The sequence below is a fragment of the Dromiciops gliroides genome, chromosome 5 (assembly GCF_019393635.1).
Source record: "Dromiciops gliroides isolate mDroGli1 chromosome 5, mDroGli1.pri, whole genome shotgun sequence".
In the NCBI taxonomy this organism is placed as follows: Eukaryota; Metazoa; Chordata; class Mammalia; order Microbiotheria; family Microbiotheriidae; genus Dromiciops; species Dromiciops gliroides.
This window is the reverse complement of record NC_057865.1, coordinates 123,836,563-123,856,814: the sequence shown is the minus strand read 5'-3', so window position 1 is coordinate 123,856,814 and position 20,252 is coordinate 123,836,563. Positions and strand designations below refer to the sequence as shown.

The 20,252-nt window shown below is 36.5% G+C and overlaps 1 protein-coding gene across 1 annotated transcript in view; it reads right to left on the bottom strand.

The window, feature by feature from the left end:
* Window positions 1-20,252, bottom strand: part of WASL (WASP like actin nucleation promoting factor) — a 120,055-nt gene that overhangs the window by 45,103 nt on the left and 54,700 nt on the right. The window contains 3 exon segments of the mRNA XM_043966282.1: window positions 12,129-12,152; window positions 17,094-17,190; window positions 19,448-19,534. Coding sequence (XP_043822217.1) covers window positions 12,129-12,152; window positions 17,094-17,190; window positions 19,448-19,534 — 208 coding nt within the window.

Genomic DNA, 20,252 nt, shown 5'->3' with positions numbered 1-20,252 from the left:
TTTACTAAAGAATATATTTACTGAAAGGTAAGCCCTTCAGAAACTTCTGTATAAATTATCTGTGCCCGACAATTCCTACACTAAGACACTACTAATTACTGTTTACTATTTGTTTCATATTTTTAATGGAACTTAATGAAGGAGAGGTGGAGCCAATATAGTAGAGTAGCAGGAAAAAGTAGAGTGAACACTCCTCCATCCCATACAATTCCTCCACAAAGAGGAAATGTAGCAGATTAAACACTGATCTGGAAGTCCAAGATAAAAATCCCAGCTTGACAAAAGGAAACAGAGAGATCTGTGGACCAGGGGGAATGGAGTCTGTTCAGAAGCATGCTGCCTAGAGCATCCCAGTGCAAGGAGGGGCTTTTGTTCTTTGTCCTTCATTCTAGGATAGGACCAATGATATCATGAAGGTGATGTTTTGACTTGATTATGAATTGGATTTAAGTGAGTCAGAAACGCTCAAAGTTGTCAGCCTCACTCTCTCCTCCAGAGTCATCTAAGTCAAATGGCATGACATAAATCAAGTTGAGCAGTCATGTCTAGGATACAGTGGGTGACAGATGCCAGAAAGGAATGAGTCAAACAACCTGACCTTCAGGAAAGTAGATGTGTGTGTGTGTGTGTGTGTGTGTGTGTGTGTGTGTGTGTGTGTGTGTGTGTGTGTTGCGGGGGGGAGGGGGGAGGGAGAATAGGAGGAAGAGGAGGGAGAGACAGAAGTCAAATAGAGAATAAAGACCCTAAGAAGTCAGGGCAAGTGAGATATGAAGGATACAAAGTGCTCTGACATAAGATGTACACAAAATTTAGGCATATTTGTAATTTCCAAATTATCAGAGGAAGAAAATGCAAAAGACATGAGAGCAATGTAAGGAAAAATTGGAAAGGGAATTAAGAGTTTTGTACAAGAATACCCCAAATACAACCTCCCTGAAAGGGAATGAAGCAAACAGAAGTTAATGATACCACGAAACATCCAGAAACTTAGGAAACAGAGTTAAAAGATTGAAGAAGCAAAAGAAAATCAAAGTAATTTTGTAGCACAAGCAACTGACCCAGAAACAAAACCAGGTGAGATGAATTTAAGAATTATTGGACTACCTGAAAGCCATGGCCAGAAAAAAGAGCCACCTACACATCATGTTTTAAGAAACTGCAAAAGTAGACCACCCAGATCCCTGAGAAACTGAGGACAAAAGAAAAAGAGAAAAACCACTGGTTACATCTTTTCAAACAAACCAACCAAAAACCTCAAAATAAAACTTCCAGGAACATTCCAGTCAAAATCTAGAGTTTACACATCAAAGAAAAATACTACAAGCAGTAAGAAAGAAAGAATTCAAGTATCAAGGGAAAACATTCAGAATCACACAAGATTTAGTGGCCATTACATAATCAAGGAGTGGAGAGCTTGGAGTATGATATTACTGAAGGCAAAGGTTATATATAGGCTTACAACCCAAGAATACATTATCTGGAATACCACTAAAGCTGTGTAGAACTATCAACCAATCAATGAACATTTATTAAGCACCTACTATAGGCCCGGTACCATGCTAAGCACTGGAGATATGAAAAGAAGCAAAAGACAGCCCCTGCTCTCAAGGTGCTTACAATCTAACGGGGGAGACAACAGACAAGCAAATATATACAAAGCAAGCAATATATAAGGTAAATAGGAATTAACATATAGGTTGAGGAAGGTTTCCTGTAAAAATGAGATTTTAGTTGGAGCTTAAGGGAATCCAGGGAGTTAAGTAATCAGAAAGAAGGGAGAATGTTCCAGGCATGGGGGACAGCCAGAGAAAACATCCAGAGCAGAGATATGGAGTGTCTTGTTTGAGGAAAATGCAGGCAGTGTCGCTGGGTCAAAAGGTACGTATTGGAGAGTAAGGTGCAAAAAGACTAGAAAGGTAGGAGAGGGCGAGGTTATGAAGTGCTATGAGTGTCAAATAGCATTTTTATTTGATCCTGGAAAAAACAGAGAGCTCAAAGAATGTATTATGTAGGGAGGTGACATGGTTGCACCTGTGCTTTAGGGAAAGTCACTTTAATGGTTGAAGGAGGATGGCTTGTAGAGACCCACCAACAGGCTATTATAATAATCCAAACATGAAGTGATAAGGGCCTGCACCAGAGTGGTAGCAGGATTAGAGGAGAGAAGGGGACATATATATGAGATGTTGCAAAGGTGAAAATGATAGGTTTTGCCGCCAGATTGGATATGGAAGGTGAAATATTATGAGGAATCCAGGAAAGCTAAGTTGTGAGCCTAAGGAACTGTGAGGATGCTGCTGCCCTATATGGTAATGGGAAGAATAGGAAGAAGAGAGGAATATAGGGGAGAAAATGTAAGTTCTGTTTTTGACATGTAGAGTATAAGATGTCTACTGGACATCTAGTTAGAGATGTCTGAAAGGCAATTGGAGATTCAAGACTGGAGGTCAGCAGAATAGGGGCAGGATAGGTTTCATTGGAGAGTCATCAGCATAGAGATGCTAATTAAATCCATATATAGGAGCTGATCAGAACAACAAATAAAGTTGTACAGAGGGAAAAGAAAAGAGGGAGGAGGACAGAACCCTGTGGGACACCTATGATTAAATGGTGTGATCTGGAAGGAGATCTAGCAAAGGAGAGAGTCAAGGGAATAGTCAGGTAGAAGGAGAACCACTGGATTCTCTCTGTCCAGCAGTAGATAGAAGGCGCAAGGCCAGATATATTATACAGATACGAGATTCAAGAGAAACACGAAAAGGTAAACATGAGAAAACAATCATAAGGGATTTAAAAAGGATAGAATGCTTGCATTCTAATATGGGGAGTTGATACATATGTCCCTTAGAATCCTGTCATCATCAGGTATCACGAAGTAACTTATAAGACAGATAGTTTAGGGGTAGTTTTACGTTTTTATAATCTCAAAAGAAGAATGGAAAAGGAAGGGAAAAGGAATATACTAGGAAGCAAAAAGGGAAAGGAAGGCTAGAGAAAACCATCTCCCATAATTGGGTACTCAAATAGAAGACTATAAAAACAAGCGGGAAGGGATGAGAGGAGAATGAGCCACATGTGAACTTCACTCTCATCTAAACTGATCAAAGGAAGAAAGAATACATACACAGTTTGAGTACAAAAATATATATATTTCACTCAAAAGGGAAATAGGAAAGGTGAAAAGGAAGGGGGAAGTAGAGTAAGAGGGAGAGTATCTCAAGGATCAATGAAGGATCAATCTCAAGCAAAATAACTTCTAAGGAGATACAAAAATTTTTACAGCAGTTCTTTTTGTGGTAGCAAAGAATGAGAAACCAGAAGCTGATAGGCTGCCAGCTGGCCATCAACTGGGGAGTGGCTGAATAAGTATGCTACGGAAATATGATGGAATACTATTGTGCTGTAAGAAATGAAGGTGACAGTTTCAGAGGAGCCTGGGAATAAGTCTTGTATGATCTGATGCAGAGTGAAATGAACAGAATCAAGAGAACAATTCATATAATAATGATACTGTAAAAACAAACAACTTTGAAAGACTTAGAACTCTGTTCAGTGTAATGACATAATTCCATAAGATTCATTAATGAAACAAGGTCCTCGTACCTCCTGATGAGAGATTATGGACTCAAGGGTGCACTGAGATATAAATTATTGGATTTGGCAAGTAAATTCATTTTGCTTGATTATACATGTTTCTAACTGAAGTTTGTGACAGGAGTTTTGCTTTTCTTTCTCAATTAGCAGGAAGGGCTATGGGGGAAAATAGATTTTTACTCATTTAAAAATATAATTAAAAAAATGAACTTAAGACAGATTCCATCAGTATCCCCTTAAACACTTTCTTCACACAAGATACCCTCCCTATAATGTATTAAGATGATACCTGCAAGGAGTAAATATAGTTCCCTATGGGAAAAAGTAAACCCCAATTACTGTCCTAAATGTAAAACTATATGACAAACATTATTTCTGTGTCTTTTTTTGTTTTGTTTTTGTTTTTTTGCAGGGCAATGGGGGTTAAGTGACTTGCCCAGGGTCACACAGCTAGTAAGTGTCAAGTGTCTGAGGCCGGATTTGAACTCAGGCATTCCTGAATCCAGGGCCGGTGCTTTAGCCACTGCGCCACCTAGCCGCCCCCTATTTCCGTGTTTTTAAGAAAATTCTTCAAAATAACATATTCCAATAGATCTGACTGGAAAGTTAAGAGCTAAGGAAAAAGTTAAGTCCATTTATGGGGGATAATCAATATGCCAATAAACAAAGTGAGATAATTTATTCTCTGAACCTTTTAGTCAATTACATAACCATATAAATATGATTTATTATAGAAAATCATTTATGAAAGCATACCTTTTCCATCTCTTATTTTCATCAAATATAAATAACCTCAATAAACATATCATTTTCAAAGATTTTTAAAAATATAAAAAGTAGGGACAAAGGTCAATAGTTATAGATGTTCCTTTTATTTCTGGATATGAATAGTACCTCTAATTTTTCTAACTTCCTTCTCCCCTTTATAGAATTCTCAGTTTGCAAATGATAATGTGCTATGCGCACAAAGTCCCAGTTTATAAGGCCTCTACAATAAGCTCAATGACCATTCAAAAAAACGACCAATTTAAAAATCCATACGGAAAAAACTAAACTGAGATTATGACATGTAGTTGGATGGGTAGTCTACTGAATTTGAATGTCTGTCTGTGCTCTGTTTTCTCTCTCTCTCTCTCAAATCCTGCTATATTAGGTTCAGAAATATATAAGTTAAAGACAATGGGGAAGATTACAATTGAGATGTTGTACAGTGATTTTAATGATGCTAAGGTGCTCCTTGGTACAAAGGCCTTTCTCTTCAACATAAACCCAAATCCCTGGAATATCAAAACTGCTGAGCAACTGAAACCAAAGTAAACTCAGCCAATGGAGAGAGAGAGAGACTCATGTTAAACACAAGTAAGCTGTAATACAATTCTAACTATGACCTACGTTCAAGAAGTGGTACTGATACCACTCAGTATATCACTGAGGAAAAAGAGATGGGATGGCCATATGGCATTAGCAAAGACTAACAGATGGACAGTCTGAGTGCTCCACCAGTATACATAAAACATAAAAAGATTTAGAGGAAAGCCTCTAGAACCTTAGATGATCTATGGGGTTCTTTGGAAGAACAAGGGTTAGAAGTAAACAGGTATGTAATGATAAAAATGTATGTACAGAAAGATAAATATATTGATACATAAAATATTTATTAATTGCTTACTGTGTGCCAGGTGTGCTATGGACAGGTGACATTGTGTACTGATGGAGAGTATCCATACCAATAATATTAAAAATCTACTGAAGTTCCAAAATATTTCCAGGTTATAAATTGAGGACCATAATGTTATCCACTTCAGGTTAATAGGAATCCATTTAGAAAATAAGAGAGGTCCATGAATTTAAGCAAATCAGAGATAGGAAAATCAGAATTTATACCAAGGCTGATTTGATAATAACCACTAGTTTTACAAAAGGAATAACATTCCTTTAACTATTAAGTTCTTCTAACACATTTCAAATGAACTAAATTCCCACTCTCCCTCACCCCAATTTGATTTACATATAACTTTCTATAACATGTACTACAAAACCAGAAATCAACTATACTACTTTAGAATACATAAAGGGACTCTAGCAGTAAGGAAAAAGTATAAGAAATCTCTTACTGGATCCATAATCTCATCAATTTGGGTTTTCTTCTTCTACTTGTTTATGTCACAGATAATCCACACCTGTGCAATTCTTGTCCACATTCTCCCATAAACCCTTCACAGAAGGTGAACATGTTTTCAGAAAGCCTTCCTATAGGTCTCCTTGGCCTAGGTCTCATGAAGTGCTAGTGAATACCCAGGATGTCATGACACTGATCTCTTGTGGTTCCCCTCTTATCAGACTGCTCACTCTCAACCTTCTCCTCAGAATCTTCACTTAGATCACAACCAATAATCATGCATATTCCTCAATGCTCTGTTGTAGGTTCTCTTCTTGGTTATTTCATCAACTCCCATGGAATCAACTATCCTCGTTATGCAGATGATTCTCAAATCTATTTATCTAGCCCTAACCTTTTTCTTGGCCTCCAGCCTCACATCTCAAAATGCCCATTCTTAAACTCAATATGTACACAAAACTAAGCTCATTATCTTTTCTCCTAAAAACCTCCTCTTCTTAACTTCCCTGTTACTATGGAAGGTACCACAATCCTCCCAATCACCTACGGTTTAAAATCTTAAGAATCATCCTCAACTCCTCACTCTCTCTCATCACTATGCCTTCCCCAACCCCATATCAAATTGGTTGCCAAGTTCAGTCAATGTTACCGTTATAATCTCTCTCTTATAAGCCTGCTGGTTAGTCTCTCTAAATAAAGCCTCTTTTTACTCCAGTTCATCCTCTATTAAGCTATCAAAACAATCTTCCCAAAGTGCAGGTCTGACTATGTCATTCTCCTATTCAATAAACTCTAGTGAGTCCCTATTATCTTCAGGATCAAATATAAAAGCCTGGTTGGCTTTTAAAGCCTTTTATAACCTTGCCCCTTCCAGTCTTTCTGGTTTTAATATACTTAACTCTCCTTTACTGACTCTATGACAGAGTTTATGATAGAATGTCTATGATAGAAACAATGTCCTCCTTATTACTCCTCACATAAAATACTAGACCTCGACTGTGCCATTTTAACTAATCATACTTATCACTTCTTCTGCATATGCCAAGACAGAAAACAAGCTGCATCTATTTATAGCCACAATATATCTACTCATTGCCCTTTGGTTAATCCACAATTCTGATCCCTTGGAGAGAGTGTTGTTCCAGGATTCACAACAGTACAATATTAACAGGAACACTGTGATGTTAAAAAAAAAAAGATGGGTGTGTCTATCAGGGAAAAGCTTGGGATGTTTAAGAGTACTAAACAATTTCCAAGCTGTGAACTGATCCAACCATTCTGGAGAGCAATTTGGAACTATGCTCAAAGGGCTATAAAATTGTACTTTGACCCAGCAATACCACTATTGAGATCTTTATCCCAAAGAGATCATAAAAAAGGGAAAAGGACCCACATGTACAAAAATATTTATACTTGCTCTTTTTGTGGTGGCAAAAAATTGGAAATTGAGGGGATGCCCATCAATTGGGGAATGGCTGAACAAGTTGTGGTATATGAATGTAATGAAAGACTACTGTGCTGTAAGAACAATAAGCAGGCGAATTTCAGGAAAACCCGGAAAGACTTACATGAACTGATGCTGAGTGAAATGAGAACCAGAAGAACATTGTACACAGTATCAACAACATTGTGGGATGATCAACTATGATAGACTTAACTCTTCTCAGCTGTACAATGATTCAAGACAATTAATTCCAAAGGACTCATGATGGAAAATGCTCTCCACATCCAGAAAAGGGAACTGTGGAGTCTGGATGCAGATTGAATCATACTGTTTCTACATTTTTTTGTTTTTTGAGTTTTTTCCCTTTTGTTCCAATTCTTCTTTCACAGCATGACTAATGCAGAAATATGTTTAATGGGATTGTACATATAAAACCTATATCAGATTGCTTGCTGTCTTGGGAAAAGGGGAGGGAGAAAAATTTGGAACTAGAAATCTTATAGAAACAAATGTTGAGAACTATCTCTGCATGTAACTGGAAAATAATAAAATGCTTTTATGACTTAAAAAAAAAAGTGCTGAACAATTTCCCAAATTGTTGTCCACACCACCCTCTCATTCATTTTTGGACTCAACAAACTGTCTATTTGCAGTTCCTGTGTTAGATAAACATACTTATATACTAACTCTATACTAACCATGTAGGCCAGAATCTGAGAAGTAAGCATTTTTTTTCATCCATTTGTTTGTATCCCCACCCCCATAAGGATTGTTAGGACAATTAACTTTTTTTTTTTTTGATGGAGCAATGAGGGTTAAGTGACTTGCCCAGGGCGTCACATAGCTAGTAAGTGTCAAGTGTCTGAGGCTGGATTTGAACTCAGGTCCTCCTGAATCCAGGACTGGTGCTTTATCCACTGTGTCACCTAGCTGCCCATGACAATTAATTTTTAAGTTAATGTGAATCTCACTGAGGAGATCCTGTAACATCCTGGAATTTGATGGCATTTGTGTTATGTCATATGTGATTAGAAACATTAGAAGACAGTATGTGATTTTTTTTAACATATTTATGTGATGGAAGTACTAGATTAGATTTGCTGGAAACAATTTTCACTTCAGAGTTTAAAGAGTAAAAGAAACCAGTTTAAATATTCAAAAATTTTGCTGAAAAAACTCCATTCAAAAGCAATGTTCTACATAAGAGATATGGGAAATTTCTGGAATGCAATGGAATTGAATCAGTTTAGGACTAAGCAAACTTTTTTTTCTTTTCACTGAAAGCAATTGTTGTTTTTCAGTTGCTATGATCATGTCTGACTCTTTGTGACCCATCTGGGGGTTTTTTGGTAAAGATACCAGAATGGCTTGTCATTTCCTTCTCCAACTCATTTTACAGATGAGGGGATTAAGTGACTTGCCCAGGGTCACACAGCTAGTAAGTGTCTGAGGCCTGATTTGATTATAAGAAGATGAGTCTTCCTGACTCCAGCCCTGGCACTCTATCTACTGCATCACTTAGCTGCCCTGTTATTAGGAATTTGGTAAAGAGAAGTATCATGCTTAAATGAAGATACTTTAGTTAATAATTTTTGCTTAGGAAACAAAGAGCAAAAGAATGGTACTACTAAAACTTTTTTCTCTGAAAAGCATAATGTAGCAAAGTTACTTCTCTTTTTACCTAGGGGAAAAAAAAATCACAAGGAAATTGGAGAGATATCCTAAACAGCTCAGGATACAGCAAGGTCAGAGGGAGCAGCAAAACCCTTTCTAGCCCATCCTGTGGGTCCAAAGTATGCCTTATAGCCTTCTCTATAACTGACCTAGAAGAAGCCAGAGGATTTTCAAGGAGAAAAAGATCGCCCAAATATTCTCTGGTACTGAATAATGAAAGATAAGATAAACTTATGTAGAAGGCTTTGGACCACAAGCTAGGACTCCGGGGAAAATTGAGGCAAGAAAAATTAAGAATCAAGAACAATGCTGAATCATACAGTATGTTAATTTATTGAAAAGTTTTTGTAAAACCCTAAATTATTTTTTAAAGTATAATGTGTGATTAATATCATCTTTAGCTTATAAAAGAGATTTATTTTGATTACTAAGGAAAATTCATGAACAAAATCTAGAGCTATGGAAAGCACCTAGTGTGGACTATGGAGGCAACTTTTTTCCACCAGGTGGCAGTATTACAACGGTTAGAAACAGAAAGGGGGAGGAGGTATAGCCATGAAAACTCTAAAACTAAGTATGGCAAAGTTATGCAGTTATGGAAGTTCAATTTATTTACTTATGACTAGCTGCTTATTCAGGAAAATTCTCATTTGTGAAACTGAGTGCACACAGACACTTCACAAATTGCACCTACTCACTGAATGGGTATCTACTATTCATATACTTCTATCTGACAATAGGGTTAAATGTTTAAAAGAGGAATAAGCATTAACTGCTGCAAAATGTCTACTATCAACTCCTTAGTCACTTGTTGTTAGTACACTGTGCACATCTGAATATTTTATAATTCTGAGTTAATTTCCTCTCATTTCCCAACATATTCTCATGGTATTTTCTCCCAATGCTACTGTACATCTAAGGAATACAAGCCAACTTAATATGCCCAAGTAATACAACATAATTGTAAATTTATTGCATGCACACAAACAAAAATGCATTTCAGAGTCAAACACAAAGTATTTTGGGGTACATTAGACTATGATTACTTTATTTAGTCATTTTACAGGAGGACCCTGTTTGAAAACACTCAGAAGCCCTATGCTAATATGAGTTGTTATAGCTTTAGGAAAAAACCAAATAGATATATATGTACATACATATACAAATATATATGTACATGTATGTGTGTATATATATATATGTGTGTGTGTGTGTGTGTGTATATGTATACATGTGCACACACATATTTCTTTCAAGGTCATACATTACTTGTATCCCCAGAACTTGACTATAGATGTCTTTAACAAAACATAAGCTTCTTGAGATCACAAACTAGATTTTTCTGTTTTAATTCTTAATTTGCTAGGTACATGTAAGGGACCTCAATAAACATTTTGATTCTTAATATATGAAATATAACGTACATTATTCAAGTGAAAACTCTAAGTTTGAGTAGTGTGCATTATATTCAGAATCAATATGATAAAGTCATATTTGATGCTGCTAAATTCATATGGTCAACAGCTCATCTGGAATAACTTTAAAAGGATAAATATTTATAACTTTCAGAGTGCTGTAAGACTGAAAGCATTTAAAAAATAAAGGTAAAGAATAAATCTGGTGAAAGAAACATGCTCATTACATTGAGCATAAATTGTTTTTATGGGGTAAAAACAAGAACAATCAAGAGTTGATTGTAGAACTTCTCGATTCTCTACCATCCAACTTTATTATCCCATTCACAATAGTGGTAATGAAGTTCTAGTAGTCTAATAAATTTTATTTAGGTATATGTCCTTAAATAGAAAGTCAAAGATTATCTTCATAGGAAAATAAACTCTACTTCTCTAAATAAATAAACTAAAATAAACTGTAGCTTTTCTAAAATCCACTCTTTTAAAAGACAGGGAAAAGGCCTTGATCCAACAGCTCTAGATGTTTATTACCAGCTTCCAAACTAAGAAGCTAGGTCATCCATCCTTCTCACTAATCAGAGAGGTTAAGAGCTGACCTTATTGCAGAAAAGAAAAAAGGAGGCCTTTATACATAGTTCTGTGGATGCCACAGTTATATTCAAGAAAAATTTGACACTGGTCACTTGAGTTCATTACCTTCTATAAGTTTATGCCATTGACTCACCAACCTCTCCAGTCTCTCTCCTGAGCTCAAACTTGATATCCTATAGATATCTCAAACATGTTGAAAATAACTCATCTCTTTTACCCTAAACTCATCCTTTTTCTGTGAATTTCCTCATATCCATCAATGGCAATACTTCCTCTTCTATAATCACCAAGGTATGCAACCCCAGAGTTCCCCAAGTTTCTCACAGTTGCTTAGCCCAGTGTGGTAAAAATTATTGGAGTTTTAGCTGACCCATTTGGGAGGGGCCACACCTGGCCCACCCTGAAGTTACATATGCTACTGAGGTTAGAAGGAGAACTCTCCATAGGCAGTTTTTGAAGGACCTCCCCTTTTGGGGGAGGAAGATTGAACGCTCCCTGAAGGGAGGCAGAGGCTCTTCCAGAACGCAAGCTCTCTCTCTCTCTCTCTGGCTTCCTGCCCTTCTGGTGGCGCGAGCAACTATAGACTTTCCAGGTTTTGGTGAGTGAACACAGAAAACCCTAAATTCCTTTGAATTAGCTTAACTGGAAATGATCTGGGGATTGCATAGGCTAAGTTTAGAGTTAAGAGTATTTATCTGTATTTCTTTTTCCTATTTCCTTACCTTTGATTTTTATTAGTTTCACCTTTGTTGTTTAATTAATACCCAAGTAATAAAATCTGATCCTTCTGTGAATTAAAGCTGTAAGGCTCCTTTCTTATTGGCCTGGGAGAAATATGGGCTGTTCAGAGGGGAGGCTGAACCTAAAGGTCCCTCATATTTCTGGAACCCCAATATTTTGGCGAGTCACCCAATTAATTCTCCATATATCAAATTTTGGCCCTCACACCAGATACTTAATTAGTTGGTGAATCTGGTGGTCTCTACCTGGCGAAACTTGTATGGATCCTATCAAGGCAAAAAACTGCATCATTCTGACTTTGCACTGTCAACACCAAGTTGGTACCTGCCCTCGGGCACTTAATTTTTGTAAACTGAAATAATGAACACAGCAAAAATATTAGCACATATTGATGTAGCACTTTAAAGTTTACAAAGTATTTTATATGCATTAAAAAAAGTGGTGCTCACAAGTTTGAGTTTTGTTATAACATGGTACATAATTCTACAATAATTATTAGAAAGACAAATGTTCAGAGCCTATTTTGGGAATAATAATGAAAAATACTTACCATTTGGTGGGTCTCGTCTTTTCTCTGTTTTGGAAAAAAAAAGAGATTAAAAGAATATTTTATAAAGTGAAAATATCTAAAATTCTACCCCAAACTCTGGCAAATATTTAAGGTTTTATTTGATAACATGTCCTTAGGGTTTTCTGCTCCCGTTAACTGATAGAATTGTACATAAAAAGGAAATATCAGCAAAGACCAAGCCCCAAAGGATCATTTGAATAAGCAATATGGTTATTATTAATAATGATTTGTCTTTGTGATTCTAAGCCAGAACTCTACAGATGTATACTGCTTTAAGCAAGTCATGTTTCTACAAACTCTTTTTTTTGGTTTGTTTGTTTGTTTTGTTTTTTGCAGGGCAATGAGGGTTAAGTGACTTGCCCAGGGTCACACAGCTAGTAAGTGTCAAGTGTCTGAGGCTGGATTTGAACTCAGGTCCTCCTGAATCCAGGGCTGGTGCTTTATCCACTGTGCTGTCCCTGTTTCTACAAACTCTTAAGTAAATCTAATTTTTGTACATTCAACCATACTATCAAACTGTGATAAAAGTCAGGGTTTTTGTATGTTGATTGCTGATATATCAATTTTTAAGTTTAGGTTTTTTTTTTTTTAAATCTCAAGTTTTATTAAAGTAAGTTTCAATATACAGTTACCTGGGATTAATAAATTTCACAATTTATAGAATACCAGTCATGGTACACACACTATATAATTTGACACGAAAATTAAACATGCAAATATACCTCACAGAATTATTCTAATACACTTATTGATAACTAAAAGATTACAAACTAATTAGTGGGTAACTAATTACACTGGGTAATTGTTAAAATTTAATCCCAGCATTGAGAAATATAAATGTATTATTCCACCTGGTGGTTTAGAAGGATAATTTACTGAATTCATTCAAAATAAGTCCCTATAAATAACAGTGCATATCAAGTACCTAGGATCACAGGATTTAATGTTAGCAGAACCCTTAAGATATTATCTCTAATTCAACTACCTTATCACAAAACAGGTAACTTAACTCTAAGGAAGTTATGCAATTTTGACAAGGTAATGGAGGAATCACATCTAGTTCCTCTGACTCTAAATCTATGTATGCCTTTTCCCATATATAATCATAATCTTGCTGATATCACAGGTTCCTGGTGACAAAAACCAAATTTGTAGCACATTATCCTAATCCACCTGTGCCTCCTGTCTTTTTTATTTCTACTGAAGCAACATTCTTTCAGTCATTCTGGACCTCTCCCTCTCTTCTTCATTGCCCACAACCAGGGAACAAGCTTAGGTATTTATTTCTATTTCTATAGTCATAGTCCAAGTCAAAGATTTTATTACCTCTCTCTGAGATTGATATTATAGTCTCCCAAATTCCTACCTCCTTCTACTACCTTTTATTCTTCATATGGATTCATGAGTAAATTAAAAGCATGCTTTTGATCTTATCATTTACTTACACAAGAAAATAAGTACCCTATCACACACTGAAGAAAATCTAAATTGCTTGGCTTTACTATTCATGGCTCTTAAAAATCTGGTCCTTTGCTAACATTATCTCCCACTATGCCCCCAAACACCATAAATTCTAGTATAGTGGAATTTTCCTAATGGCTTTACAATATCAATTCTTGAAGGCCTGGCTCACTGTATCTTCTATGAAGTTTTCAATGATCATCTCAACCCAGAGTGCTGTCTCCAAACTCTGAACATCCACGACACTTAAGACATTTGTTGCTGTTCGATCCAGTCATGTACAACTCTTTATGACACCTTTCTCTAGCAAATTTTACAGATGTGCAACTGAAGCATACAGGGTTAAGTGACGTGCCCAGGGTCACATGGCTAACACGTGTCTGAGGCCCTACTTAAGGTATTCAACACATCCTAACGATGCAATATTGTTGTATGTATATGATATCTCTCTATTGGATTGAAATTGTTTAAAAAGGATCTGTTATCTCATTGTTCCTAATACTGCCCACATAATTTGGTGTAGCTCTTCACGCAAAATTAATTGCTGAATGAAAACATGATATGAAACGTTTTACTACATTTGCATGTGTGTATAAGATAATGAACTTTATATGAAGAAAAATAAATTAAAAAATAATCTGGCCTTATCTTTAAGAATTCAAACTAAAGAAATTATCATAAGAGGGAAAAAAGTGAGGACTATTTCTATGAAGAATACTTCTACACATGGTTTATATTTGGAAAAATATTTTGGTAGAAGCAATATCCTTGGGCAAATTAGACTAATTTTTCCTAAAAAGGTCTTGAGACCACCCTCAAATCTTGGTTGGCTCAGGCTGCTGACATCAATTTCTGTTGTAACAAGCAGTGCCAGGAGCATTCTGATGCCTGGCTGGTGGGGGGTGGGGTGGGGGTGGGGGTGGGGGTGGGGAGGTGTCATGATGGGTAACTTGAACAAGACAGCTTTGCTCTAACTCAAGGTGTCCTCAAGGACTATCCTTGTTGAATATCCTTCTCCTACAGCAAAGTACATCTCCTTTTAACTGCCAGATGGGCTACAAGTGTCTCATTTTGTTCCAGTATCAAACATAATCTACCCAAGAACTGGCCTGAGGCACCACCGTGGTAGCACAGACAAGAAATGAGGAGATTGGTGTCTTATTCTGATTTCACTATTAGTCAAGTGACCATGGGCAAGTCACTTTAAGGCCCCATCTATAAAATGCGGCTAGCACCTGTCTTACTTTCCTCACAGAGATGCTACGATGGTTAAATGAGATAATGTGCACTAAAATGAACAGTAGAAAATGGGGTACAGTGAGTGAAAAACAGTATCCAACAATATGCCTCAAAGAATTAACTAGTGTGTTGTGTCACAATTAAACATGAGGGATCCAAGCTTCCTGCATGAAGTATGTTTGTCCTTGTTTTAAATCAGAGACCACTGGTACCCAGTTCTTGGGTAGATTATGTTTGATACTGGAACAAAATGAGACACTTGTAGTCCATCTGGCAGTTAAAAGGAGATGTACTGTAAAAATGTGGTAGAATTTTTTCGTCCTCAGAGGACAGAAGAAGGGATGCTGGCAAAATGTAATGACTGCAGTGCTAAAGTCGTGACTCAATACTTGTGGTTAAAATACTACTTGGTTCTTTTAATATTACAGACATCAAATTAGTGGTCTAACTACATTGGTGGTTTGTGCTTGCTATATATTAAAGGGAAAGATACCTATCTAGCAGTCTTTTCCACTAATAAAAGGACAAAACTTTCAAAGTAATCTTTAACTCATTCATCCCAAGTCCTAATTTCTTCCTTTGAAACATATCTTATATTTATCCATTCCTTAATGGTGATTCCCTGCAACTACTCTTTAAAAATGATGACAGCTGGGACAGCTAGGTGGCGCAGTGGATAAAGCACTGGCCCTGGATTCAAGAGGACCTGAGTTCAAATCCGGTCTCAGACACTTGACACTTACTAGCTGTGTGACCCTGGGCAAGTCACTTAACGCCCATTGCCCCACAAAAAAAAGAAAAGAAAAGAAAAGAAAAGAAAAGAAAAGAAAAGAAAAGAAAAGAAAAGAAAAGAAAAGAAAAGAAAAGAAAAGAAAAGAAAAGAAAAGAAAAGAAAAGAAAAGAAAAAAGAAAAGAAAAGAAAAAAGACAGTAGCTGTTGCTCAAATTCCTTGGTGCTTTACATTGTTTACAATGTCCCTTATAATAACAAGTTATGCAAATATTATTCCCCATCTTACAGATGAAAAAACGGAGGTTTAGAGACATTAGACGACTTGTCTACAGTCACACAGCTATTAAGTAGAAGATATAGGATTTAAATAAAATTTATTTACTCCAAATCCAGTACATAATGAGGCCTCTCTTCGCTGGTCCACATATTCAATCTATATCACATCATTCTTTAAAACAAATCTAACATTCCACTTAAATAGGGTCCTCTCACTCACTGTCCCATAGTTAAGAAACAGAATCCCCAATCGAGAAGGGATGACGTTAGTGTTCATCTAGTTCAACCACAAAGGTTTCTATCTCTGAAATTTTAGATTCTATGATACTGCTCCTCCAACAGATAAAGACCTATTTCTACTTCTTTACCTCATCAAATCCTTCATGGACTGGTTCAAGGTCTGTCTCCTTCATGAGGCCTTTCTAACTATGATAGCCAAATAGAGTTCTCCCTCATTCAGAAGTGCTATAGCACTTTTTTTTTTTTAAGTGAGGCAATTGGGGTTAAGTGACTTGCCCAAGGTCACACAGCTAGTAAGTGTGTGTTAAGTGTCTGAGGCCAGATTTGAACTCAGGTACTCCTGACTTCAGGGCCGGTGCTCTATCCACTGCGCCACCTAGCTGCCCCTGCTATAGCACTTTTAATCCATTCAATATAATCTAGATATTTTCATGTAGCTTTGTTCTTTTCCCTAATTGCTTCCTATTTGTTATCTTTTCCCAGGCTTTACGATTCTTAATTTCTTTGCTGTATAACTGTCAACCACCATTTCCTTAAAATTCAGCCCTCCCTTGGCTTCCCTGACACTGAGATTCTACTCCTATTTCTATGACAAGTTCTCCTCTGTCAATTCCTGGCTCCTCTTCTTCCATCTTCTAAATTTGAGAGTTCATTTCCCAGACCTCTATTATCAATCTTTTTTTTTTTGAACACTATTTCTCTTAGGAATTTCACCCACTATCAGAACTTCAACAATCACCTTTATGTGGACACTTTCCAAATTTGTAACCCTAATCACCTGAACAGTATTGCTAACCATCTTTTGTACATTATGAGGACAGGGATTTGTTCTCTTTTACCACCCACAGTAACAGAAGCAGTACCATGCATATGGATTTGATTAACTACACCCATATGGAAGATTTGCTGGACTGACCCTTGCATAAATCTTACTCTTGGGAAAATGGATGCCCACATTTTCTTCATCTCCTTTATTTTTTGGCAAAGGATACTTACCAGATTTTCTTTGTCGCCGCCCCAAAAGGTCTGTAACTGTTTTTCGGAATTTTTTTGCTTCTTCTTCACTGGCAAAATTAAGACCAACTTGACATGTCTGAAATATTTTGGTTGAGAAATTAAAATTCAGAGGAAAAAAATTATTACTAGATAAGCCTTAAGATAGGCCAAAAAAAAGCAACAAGCCCAAAAGGTACATGAAGGAATGGTAATGTATAAAATAAAATTACTGTGTCTTAACTAGGGTAAAGGATGAGTACTGAACATAACTCTGGCCTTTCAACTGAAAATATATACTTGGAGTTAATGTATTATCTTATACAGTTAATTCTCAACAATTGCACATTTAACTTTTGCAACTTCAAGCATTCCTGTGATTTTATCAGTGACCTCATTTTCCCTTTCACATCAGCAACCATGCACATTCATGGCTACATGAAGTAGAGAAAAATATGAGAGATGTGATACTCAGAAGTCTGCGAAGAGGCTGGTATCCCTCTAGGAGTTTCACTGGTCTTGTTTACCCAACCACTGCCAAGAGCTCCCCTTGTACTTGTTCCATATTTTCATTACTTGCCTTTAAAACACAAGTTTTGTGTTGCAATGATGTCCCCCAAAGCATAGTGCAAGTCCTTTGGGCTCTAAGCCCAAGTGTGCCAAGTTAGTGATGCAGTTTAATAAGAAAATAAAGATGTCAGATGAACTTCTTGCAAGACTGTCTGCTGCCACTGTTAGCCTAATCAATCATCTGGCTAGAGACATCAAGGCTGCCAATCCCATCATGAATGGTAGCCTCAAAGCTAAATGTCAACTCGCGTCTGCTATGCTCCTATACTCTGAGACCCTTAAGAATCTCAAATGATACAGGAAGCTGACAGTGAATTATTTCAAGCTGGTCTAATGCCACCCACCAGCCATGAAAGACAAAAATTTGGAGGTGATGTTGAGACACTACTAGTCTTGGCATCTTACAAGAGTAGTGACTAAATTCTGACCAACCTCTCCCTTGGTTTTCAGAGAGCAACCAAGGTAGATAAGTTTACAGCAGTATAGAATACAGTATAAGATACTCACACTGCCATCTGACAGAGGGGAAAAGAAGTTTCAGGTTAAAAAATGGTTTAGGGTTTTTTTTTGTGTGTTTTGGTTTGGTCTGGTTTTTTTGCAGGGCAATGAGGGTTAAGTGACTTGCCCAGGGTCACACAGCTAGTACGTGTCAAGTGTCTGAGGCCACATTTGAACCCAGGTCCTCCTGAATCCAGGGCTGCTGCTTTATCCACTGCACCACCTAGTTGCCCCCTAAAAAATGGTTTAGTTTTAAGAATTTTATTTGCTCTACAGTATTTATGATACTGTAGGTTTCATGTGTTTGGAAAAGTGAATACTGTCCGAAATCAATGTTTTTGTTTTTTTTTTCCAATTGAGCTATTAGCACAAAAGGTCAGAGAATACTAGGGAATTACTAGTGAGAAAAAAATAGTTTGCAAGTTACCAATTTTATTTTGTGTCCTGTATTTTATGGGCTATTTCATGGTTACCATGTTAGGAAAATTACATATTATCAGAAACGATGCTTTATTATAAAGAATTTTAAGTATAAAAATGCATTTTCAGCAATCTTTAGTAAAAGATTACAGGTTTTGGTTGGTTCCTAATTCCCACCAGTTCAATGCATCAAAATTTGTGGGTTTGACTTTTGCACCATTTTCTAGATGTCATCCCTGCAAAAGTTGAGGACCGACTGCATTTTCATTTTTTGTAAGAACTACAAATGGGATCTAAATTAGAATTTTTATTTTATTTTATTTTTTGTGGCAATGAGGGTTACGTGACTTGCCCAGGGTCACACAGCTAGTAAGTGTCAAGTGTCTGAGGCTGGATTTGAACTCAAGTCCTCCTGAATCCAGGGCCAGTGATTTATCCATGGTGCTACCTAGCTGCCCCCTAAATTAGAATTTTAATTCACACATCATAAAAACTGAAAAAAAAAAAAGAAAAAAAGAAATATTTCTCCAAACTTAAGAAAATTATATCAAAGTGATGTTTACTTTTAATGTTTCTTATGCCATCTAAAGACCATAAAGAATGCTACTTTAAAATGGATTATCTGGGAAATAAAGAATGCTATTTTCCAATGATGTTGGCTTATGTTTTTATTTTTTTAACTATCAACTTGTATTTAATAAAATCATGTTAAAGACTCTAGAACTAAAAACAGAAAAACATTCTATATATTTCATAAAATCCAGAAATGAAAAATCTAGAAACATAGTAATTTCATGAACATAACCATAAACAGTGGGATTTAAAATATGTCTGTCTAAATCAAGCATATTAAGGTAACAATGACTTACATCACCAGCAAAGGTATGAAAATATCCTCTAGGACCATTATATACAAAGTTATTGTACAGCTCCTGTTCCCACATTAGTTTCCCATCCTAAGGGGGAAAAAAAGTTACAAATGAGTGTTACCAGAAATATTACCTTGAGGACTTAAGGCAAAGTAGATTACTTATCTAATAAAAATAACAGTAAACAGCGCATTTTTATATAACAAAACAAATTTAGCTAAATCATTTGAATTGGCTGGTTGTTTCCTAAGCATGAAAAATCGATATAATTATGTGTGTATATATGCACACACACACAACTACACATTAGAAGAGGCCCTTCTCCCTCTATATGCACAAGTGATTCAATTTCAGTCCATTTTTTCTAGCAAACATCCTCCCCTCCATCATCCCTACTCTCACTTACCTTTAATCTCTCCCTGTCTGCTGGCTGCTTCCTTCCTGCCTCTCTTATTCTCAAAAATCCCTCACTAGATCCAACCAAATCTGATAGCTATCATTCCAAAGCTTTCTTCCCTTTCATGACGAAAATCATTGAGAAGGCTATCTACAATAGGTGCCTCTGCTTCCTCTCCTCTTTTTTTTCTTAACTCTCTACAGGCTGTCTTCCAACCCAAACTGCTCTCTCCAAAGTTATTAATGATCTCTTAATTGACAAATCTAATGGCCTTTTATCAATTCTTGTTCTTTTTGACCTTTTTGTAGCCTTTGGCAATGTTTATCATCTTCTCCTTGATGATCTCTTTTCTCTAGGTTTCTGTGGCATTACTTTCTCTTCCTTCTCTGACCACTCCTCAGTCTCCTT